The following is a 9,842-nucleotide window of genomic DNA, read 5'->3' on the forward strand; positions in this document are numbered from 1 at the left end:
AATCCTTATGGGTCTCTTCTACTTTAGGATATCCAGTATGATTTTCATCCATAAGAAGGGGAAAAAGGCTACAAAAAAAAAAGCTTTACAAGCATCTGAATATATGTTACAAATACAGCAATGAATTGTCTTTAGATGCTTTATGCTGCATTTGTCATTTTTCATTTTCTAAAAAATCACATTCTCTGACAGTATTTACACCCTGACAATGTCTGCTTCAATTGTTAGAGCCACTTATTTCATACACAGAATTTTATTTAGCAATTTTGTGGAACTACACTATTTGATCTGTTAAAAACTCAGATTATAAATTACAGAACAGTCTTCTGAAACTGAAAATATATTTTAAAAAAAGGGGGGAAGGGGGGAGAGATAAAGCAATCAGCCCTTTATTTCAAATGGTCCTCTTTACTCACATCCCTCTTAAACAGCAAAACAAGGAAGTACACAGCATCTCAGGTTGTTAACTATATTTCTGTTTTCAAAAGATTCGAACACATATGACTCACTATAATCAAGACAATTTCTTCATTCCTTTAAAAGAAGAACAGTTGAAGGCTTTAAAATTAGTGGAAGAGAGTAATAGCTTGAAATACGGATTCTGAAAACAAATCAAAAGACCCTTTTAATCTTTAGTTCTGATTTGGGGAAGGTGAAGACACTATGACCTTACAAAAACTAACAGACTTTTCACAGAGATGCTTTAGACAAATTTGTCAGGTTTGCTATAGCTCAATCATTACAGCATCATCAAAACTGGAGGATAAATGAAAACAATTTAAAAATTATGAAAGAACAAGGGTGGATCTTCTATAGAAAGAAAATGATCCATTCAAAATACATTTCTAGCAGATACTTTCTCCTGAAGAAAGGAAATGGACTAGATTTAAGCTACAGTTCAGCTGTTGCTTCCGGACAGTTTGAATGTAAGCTGCTGTCAAGATGGCACTTTAACACCTTTCTGGTCCTTTATTCCTGGCTGTGACCACCTCTCTTCTCCTGATGCTCATGCTCAGCAAAGTGGATCCTGCCCCTGTTCCAGCTCACCACAGGGCTGCACAAGTACAGCAGAACAGGACAGCAACTAACAAGAGACACCAACCCAAGTGTCCTCCTCTTTCAGTTCTCCGTTTTTCACAAGGACCCTAAAAACACTGTCATTAGAGTCACTCTCTCAGCAATCCAATGACTAATTCTTTATTTATAGTGGAGGAGCTCCACCAGCAGAGACAGAGAGAGGCTCATCACCTCAGCTGTGAGTCACTTGGTACGTGGGAGACCTAGTCTTTAGACCTGGCTTCAAATCTGGCAGAACTAGAATTTAACTCTAGAAAGCTCAAAACATAAGAGTGGCTCACTGCAGGCTCACAAACTTCTTTTCTTATTCATTCTTGCAACAAAAAAATTGCCAAAAAAAAACCAACAAAATTTTTTTAAAAAGCCGAAGTTGTAACCCTCTTCTTGTCAGCAAGGATATGCATATAAGCTACCATATGCTTACTGGCTAACTCTAAGTAGCAGCAGAACAAACTCTGACAGGCAGCCAGTCTTAACTATACCAGCCGAGCCACGCAGCAAAGATCAAGCATTTCAGGTTTTCTCAGCAACTCTTTGACTTTCCGATCCAGTTCTTAAAAAACAAATCTAGTTAAAAAATGACGCAACACTGATTCAGCTCTTCTGGAGCTAAAAAGCTCCTACGAATTTTAATATAATTGTTTCCAGCTTATATTAGTCTTTAGCAACACATACAAAATAGAAATTATACATCCTACCAAAATCAACTAAGTTCATAATAATCTTGCAGCTCAACAGGACTCAGTTTAATACTTACATACAACAAGAGGACTTCAGGACAGAAGTGCAACTGGCTATACAGGAAGTCCTGGCCCCAATCTTAGATTTTGTGCACATGTACCTGACGGAGTATTCCCCTTCTAGCACACAGTGTTTCTGATCTAACACAGGTATGAAAAAGCATACAGAAACAGCTTCAATGCCCCAGGGAAAAAAAAAATTACTCTTGTCACCAAATAATCTAGTGATCTGCAACACAAAGATCTGCTCAGGTGGAGTATCACACTGTTGCACAGCACAAACTATGCCAAAGCACAAATGCAGCTTCTCTTTCCAGACACCCTATTTCACTCCTTCCCATCTACATAGGTTTAATGCTGGGATAACATCCTAAGCAGCTTTGTCTTAATCATCGGTATTTTCCCAAGCAGCTTCCGCACTGGCATTAGAGTCAAAGATTCTTCACAATCAGACAGAAATACTGGTCAGAAATGAGTCGGGACTATTGCAACGCCCAACATATTTTTTCTTCACCTATTCTTTATTAGGTAGGTCCTTCAAGAGCAACTGACAACCAAGACTAGTGTCACTCTATTCCAGATCCCATACAAACATGAGTTTTTTTCAAAAAGTTTGTTTTCAGATCCCAATCCTACCATGAAAACCTGAGCTTCTGGGCAGTCATATAAATCAGTCTCCAAAACTGTATTTTTTCACTCCATGCCCCTTAAGATCAGTGCCTGGAGCCAACACTTCCTGACACTCAACATCAAAATAAACTCTAACCATAGTGACAATATTATCTATTATCAGTTTTCTTCCCTTCCACAGATTTTTCCCCAAGACAAGCCATAAAAACAAAGCCAAAACTCTTTCCAAGATACCACTGTCAAGGTAGAACCATAATGCTGCCACCTGATACAGATCAGCAAGCATCACATGCCAATAAGAATTGGAAAATAGCTTTGTACCGACACAGCCCAAACACATCAGACTGTAAGATTAGGCTGCCAATGTACCATGCAATTTGGATGTCTGATTAAGAACTAGTCCTACATAGTCTGACATCGATTTCCATCAGCACCATAAATGTCTTCCCTGCTCTACCAGAGCAACAGATGTATTAATTTGCAGTGGCATTTACAACACCTAATGAAACAGTCACAAAAAGCATCTTTCTATTTTAAGTAAAGAAGAAGATTTGCCCCTCTAAGATTTCTACCTAACTAGCAGCAAGTATGCAGTACTTTCTTTCCTTCTTCACCTGTTTACACACACTGTAGCCTACCAAACCCATTTATAAATGGTCACCTTTCCCAGGGCCATTCCGAAAAATGCTATTCCACAAAATTAATTGTTTTTTCTAACTTCTTGACACTAAATAACACATAACCTCTTTCTGTGGCCCATTTAAACGGATTTTTCCTGATTAATGAGGGAGTGCCACAAGGGCAAGCACATATTAATATTACAGAACAGGTCAAAATAAGTGAAATAATATCCATCATATTAGCTATCAACCTTTTCCCTTTCTCGTAGTTGTATGCTCAGTCTATTTTTATCTACAAAGATAGTCTTGCAAATAACCACAATATTCCCAGAGAAACCAGCATGAATTTTAGTTATGGAATTGCAGATAAACTTTTTGGGTACTGCAACAGATACTTACTACTTTAGAAAATGCTACCATTGAACGAAATAATTAGTTCCTAAAATTACTTCAGCATAGGAAAATTTGTTACACTGCATGTGTTCTTAATACATTTTAACACTGTTCTACACTAAGAAAAACACTATTAAAGTTGTCTCATAGAAAGGCAGTGTAACAAATTTCATTTCTGTACAAAAAAACCGCAACCAAACAACACCTATTTCTGCTGTCATCAATAATGAACTTGAATAAAATACATGGGAGTAATTAAGAAAATACAGGTAATTCTTCAAGCGCCACAATGTATTTTAAGAGACTGTGATGCAGAGCAAACAGATATGCCACGTGCTTATCCCACCTTAGAAAGATCTGCTTAAAAAGATCTGACCTGAACAGAACATATATATCAAATACAACAGCTTCCAGTCAAGGATTATCTTGAAACCCTCTAGGTAATGCTCTAGACAAATTACAGCGTAGCAGCGCTTACAGCATGTCTGCAGTAATTGTCACCAATGAAAAATGAAAGACAGAAGTAGAAATAAATGTGATTACAGCAATAAAATGTGAATATTTTCCTCTCTTTTTTCCTTACAGTCTGCAGTTCACATTCTGATGCAAGCATTGAAAGATAATTAAGGTGGAAAGAGATTGCAGATATAGCTACTTACCTTGCAAGATGATAAACTATGTAAACAAATAGCATACTACAGTGTGCCCTGTCACTTACTTACCTCATATGACCAAACGCACTGAGTTCCTCCAAACCTGCGGACACACCTGCCCACCTCCACGTCCTCATGGGTGGTGTACATTTCTCGAAGGCATTCACCTATATGTGGCACCATCCTCCGGAGAACCTCCCGGCTGAAGATCATTCCCGGCCCTCCCATGCAGAAGTTTTCTCCAGGCTCCAGCCCGAGTTTTCCAAGTTCTTCAATATTACCCAGACCAGTCTGACCCAAATACAGAGGTTTACTGCTGTTCAGTGAGCGAAGAAACTCCTCCAATTTTTCACCTGTCAAAAAGACAAGATTACTGTTATTTCTCTGACCACTCTACCAGGCATCTCTTTTCCTGTACTTCAGGCTTTTATAAAAATATAACAGGCACCTGAGACTGTCACAGGAAATAATTTCAAAAGCAATATCCCACACCTCACCGAAAACATCCTTGGACAAGTTAACAGGGTTTTTTTTTTAATTAACATTACAATGACATTTTCCTTCCAGCCAAAAGCTGGAATATGGTCAAAACCTAACTTTTAACAGTAAACTTTGTTCTGTTCAAACAATACGGATGGAAAGCACTCACTTGCTAGTATAAAACTGTCTCTAAAGTTGGACAATTTGGACAATATAGTTCAAGACTGGGGAGGAAAGGAAGCGGAGGGGAAAGGCCAGTTAAGATTTTAATAGGATTAATTTTTGAAAATACCAGAGCATATGTAAATTAACCAAGAAAAACATGTTTGACTACAGACTAATCCTTGGAAAGAAAGTAAAACTCCTGTTCATTTCAAAGTAGTTCCAGTGCTACCATGTTTACACAGTTTTCCTCCAAACCCCTTAGCTAGCTATTTTAAGAAATTTTGTCTGATACTTATTTGAAATTAGAAGTTTACAGGTAAGTCTAATTTGGTACTATGTAATCAGTTTAAGACAGGTTCAGTACAACTTTGAAATGAGCTCAAACAAAACAACTTTACATCTGCAAATGAATATATGTACATATATACGTGTGTACATGGGCAAGTATTTGACAGGTGAATGACAGCTGATGAGCAGGCAGCCTATTAAACGACTCAAAATTAAGTGACAAATAGGGAAGGGTACAGCCATCTACAGTGAAGGTACAACAGTGTAAGCAACCAAGTTCACAACCTGGGCTTATGCTTACAATTTCAGCTTCTCTTTCTTAAGCATGGGACACGGCACGAACAATCCAGCCTCAAGTGCAGACCAAAAGAAACCAGGCTGCAGAACATCACGTCCTAACGCTGCTGTGAAACTCGCACGGGAGCAGGGCTGGTGCTGTCCGGAGATACTCGCTGCACTCAACTGCAGCTTCACTCGGAGCCCGCGGCGGCTACGCTCGCCCAGCAGGGTCGAGGCAGGGGGAGAGATGGTACCGGTGACAGCAGCACCGCTCCCGAGAAGCCCCGCACCGACTCCCCCGGGGGGGCCGGGGCGAGGCGGGACTGACAGACACCCTGCGGTGAGTCCGGCACTGCCCCGCTGCCCGCCGCGCCGGGTCGGACCAGACCCTCTCCGCTGGACTACGGTGGAGGCTCGTCCGGGTGGGTCGCCACGGAAGCGAGGGCGGGGACAGCAGCACCGGGACCGCTCACCGTGCCCGGCGTGGTCCAACCCGCAGTCTCGGCTCTCCAATGAGTCGCGGACTCCGCAGAGACGGCCCGGCCCGGGCACATCGGGGCTCCCTTAGGGATGGGGCGCCTGCCCATGCCCCGCACAACGGGGCTGGAAGCAAACGCCGGCGGGGCGGTGGCAGGTCGAGGTACCCCATGCTTTCCCCGCCCCAGGCGGTAACCGAATCTCCCCCGGACCCACCATGGGACTCCGCCGGGCTCCCAGACACTGCTCCCCTTCCTCCCTGCCTCCCGCCGGCAGGATGCTCCCCGGTCACCTTTAATGTAGACGTCGTCGTCCGCCCGCATGAACCACTCGTACTTGTCCAGGTAGTGATCGTGCATGTACTTAATCATCATGAAGGACTTCTTTTGCGGCGGGTAAGAGTCGTCCACTCCTGGCAGGGCGACGACGGGCAGCGGGGGCACCCCGGGGGGCGCGGCGGAGCCCTGGCTGGAGAAGAACTCCACGCGGCCCGGCACCGAGGGCGCCCACGTCCGCTGCGCCGCCACCGCCCGACTGCCCAGGTACTTCTGGGCCGTCATCACCCCCACGTAGAGGAAGTTGCGGGGCTTGGTGCAGCCCTGGCCGCCCCCCCAGTCCCCGCTCCCGTTGTGGCTGCCGCCAGGCCGGCCGCTCCGCTTCTCGCCGCCTTCGTCCTCCTCCTCCGGCTCCCCTTCCCCGCCGGCAGCGGGGCTGGAGACCGTGCCCTCCGCCGCCGCCGCCGGCAGCTCCCAGGGGCTGCTCCTGAAACTCGTGCCGCCCAGCACCGCCGCTGCCTCCGGCGGCGCCTGCTGCCCGCCCGCCGCCGCCGCGCCCCGGGCCGCCCCCGGCCCCGCCGCGCGGCTGTAGTAGGAGCAGAGGCTGGCGCCACGCCGCTTCTTCTCGCTGAGCTCGGCCACTCTAGGGGCGATGAGCCAGGAGGCGGCGGTGAAACCCAGCACCAGCCCCAGCACCACGCTCAACCAGGGTCTCCGGGATCGCGCTGCCATGTCGCGGGCGGGGCGGCTCCCGGAGCAACGCTACCGCCGCCGGCGTCCCGCTGGAGGCGACCCCCGTCCCGCGGCGGCCTCAGGCGCGGCGTCTCCCGCCGCGGGTCCCTGCCCCGCCGCGGCGGCCCGGGCGGCTCCGCTGCTCCCGAGTCAAACTTCTGCGGGCGGGAGGGCGGCGGAGCGCGAGCGGCGGCGCCTCCGCTCCGCTGGCACCTTGTCCCCGCGGCGGCTGGTCCCTCCCCGCCCCTCCCACCGCTCAGGCTCCTCCGCCCCGGCCCCCGCGCAGCGCCCTCTGCCTTCCTCCGCGGCTGCCGAGCGCCTCACCCAGGAGGGCGCCGCCGGCGCCCGAGCTGCGCCGAAGAAGTGGCGGCCGCCGCCGCCGCTCCGGAAGGAAGCGATTTTTTTAGATGCCTCTCGCGGATCCCCCGCGCTGCGGCCTCGGCACCCGGACCGGCCCCGCCGCCCGCTGGCGACCCTCCTGCCCGCTGGGGCCGGGGCCGCCCGCCGGGCGGTGCGGAGGGGTGCGGCCCGGTGGGGCTGCCCCCGGCAACCTCGCTTTGCTCTGTGCGTCCTGAACTCGCTGTCGCAGCAGGCGAGGCTGGGGGCTCATCAGCGGCCACGGCTCCGCATCATCCGAGAGCGGCCACGGGGCGCCGGACAGGACCGTCCCGCCCGGTCGTCTCCTCCGCAGGGGTGGTCGTGGAAGGCAGGTGCGGCGCGTGGTGTCGGGAGGAGAGAAGCCCTCTCCGCTGCCCCCTCTCTGGACTCTGCTTTCTGCCCTCGACAACTCCCCAGCAAAGAGTGCCTTTTCCCGTGGCGTGGATTCCCACGACCTGAGTATATTGCAGTATTAGTAGTGTTAGTATTATTGGTATTGTTAATTTTGCTTTGGTTCTCATGAGCTCCAAGATGCTGGAGCATTGCTTCCTCATTTCTCCTGACCTCTGGGTAATGGTACTGTCCACAGCCCAGGATGACTGACAGCAGGAATTAAATGTTCAGGACACTGTGCCTACAGGGACAGTTTTAATTCTGAAGTTTAAGGTTGCCTGCATATTCTCCATATTTACATGCATCTCTTATTTAATTGTGCAAGATGTCTATCTCCAGCAAAAGCCAAAAATTGCTCCTCACATCCATTTGTTGTTTCACTGAAATATATTGATACAACAGATCCAGTAGCAAATACGTATATTTAATAGTGTTCAGGAAAACCACCCATTTTTGTAGCTAATCTGTGGCGTTGTCTATCACTTCTTGTGACTTTATCACCTGTCAGACACGTGCCAAGGTGGGAGGAGGAGTATGGAGGCTGGTATTCTGTGATGTTAGCAAAAGTATGGGAACAGTGAGAGAAAAATTTCAAGCCTTTTTGGAAAAAGACAGATACTGCTTTACCCACCTAACAAAGCACGTTTACTCTGCATAGTCTTTAGCTGTGAAGAGGCCACTTACTGAAGTAATTTGTAGTATTTCCATGTGACTCCGCCACGTGCAGTGAGCAGGCTGTGTGCTCTTTGTGTTTTTGGGATGTGGAAGCATCAGGCTCAGGAAGCATACCTATGGCTTCCCCAGGACTAAGTGCCCTTTCAAAGCACTCCATCATTAATTTCCTCTCCATGTGCACACAGGCTGGCACATTTATAACACCAATCAGTAAGGCACTAGGTATTCATACCAGCTGTCACCACTAAAAACAACCCAAGCATTGTGTCTGGGCATATGAACACCACCTGAAATGTTGTGTGATGGACAAGGTGGCAGATCCTGGGTCTGTCTTCTCCAAGCCACTAACAGACAAGCTAAGTGGAAAGGATGTCCTCCAGAAAGCTTTTACAATGGCATTGGGAATTACCAGTATTATGAGCATCTCAGCTTTCCATGTGAGGCTTGCATTTAAAAATACTATCTCCCATCCCTTCCCCCCAGCTCCTTGCAAACAGCTGGGAGTTGCTGGGTCCTGGTGAGTCATGTCCAGTAGACAGGGCTCCTTGAGACCTACGCAGCCCTATCATAATGGTGTCCTAAATTTTCAGACAGCTTAAGTGCTCTGGGGTTGCAGAGGTGCAATGTACGACACCAAGCCGCCTCCATTGCTTTTGCATATACTGAAATGACTCCAGTCTGTGTCAGCTGCACCAGCTCCTCAGATCTGACAGCTCTAATCTTTGTCACAAAAAGAGCAGGTAAACCCGTGAGAGGTGACCATAAACCCTTTGCACACTTTGGAGTTGAAAATGGACCCCAAGGTGTGATGTGTTATCAAAATAATTTATAAGGAAATTGAATCTCTATCTGGATTATATTTTTAGTGTGTATCTATCTGCATTGTATTTTTAGTTCAATATTATTCCACTATTTTGATACACTGCAGAGAAATCTATTGAAGGTTTGCGGGGTTTAATGGACAAAGACACAGACTGGACCACTTTTAGAGGAGCAACGGTGGCATCTAGTGGTTAACAGTAACAGTCCTGTACCTGTGTTCAGAATGCTTTTAAGAATCACGTAAAGGGCATCTAAAACACCGTTTGCCATATCTTTATAGCAGCCATAGGTGGAAAGCACTGACTCATTCTAGCTGCCCTGTAAGTGTTCTGTTAGGAAGTTAAGAAAGAATAATGGTGATGAATGCCATTTTTAAAACAACCAAAAAAAGCATCAAAAAAAGTGGTGGCAAATGGATATGCTTGATGCAAGAAAGGAGAAATTTAAGACTAGAATGTATTAATTATTGAAAGGACTGGAGCTATTTCTATCACTAATCAGACAAATCTAAAAAATTTGCAGTAGGTTGGCAGTGTTCAAATCAAAACCAAATCTTTTTTCATTTTTCACTTTCATTCTTTAAAATATCACCACAAATCAGCAAAAAGCTCTGGTTTAGGTGTGTGGGATTAAAAAAAAATCTACAGCATTTGGTGCTAAGTGATAGAAAATAATGTGCCCACCCCATAAAAATAGCTCATATCGGAGATAGCACAGCCACCTGCAAAAGATAAAAAAATTTCAATTGTGCTTGTAGAGCAAATT

General features: G+C 46.6%; 1 protein-coding gene across 1 annotated transcript in view; it reads right to left on the minus strand.

The window, feature by feature from the left end:
- CHSY3 (chondroitin sulfate synthase 3) overlaps positions 1–6,809 on the minus strand; it is a gene marked incomplete at both ends in the record, with an annotated part of 136,783 nt that extends 129,974 nt beyond the window's left edge. The window contains 2 exons of the mRNA XM_082302256.1: positions 4,183–4,466; positions 6,095–6,809. Of these exons, the coding sequence (XP_082158382.1) occupies positions 4,183–4,466; positions 6,095–6,809 (999 nt within the window). The remainder of the gene's footprint in view (positions 1–4,182; positions 4,467–6,094) is intronic.
- Positions 6,810–9,842: the final 3,033 nt, after the last annotated feature.

Source organism: Coloeus monedula, assembly GCF_965178545.1.
Source record: "Coloeus monedula genome assembly, chromosome: Z".
In the NCBI taxonomy this organism is placed as follows: Eukaryota; Metazoa; Chordata; class Aves; order Passeriformes; family Corvidae; genus Coloeus; species Coloeus monedula.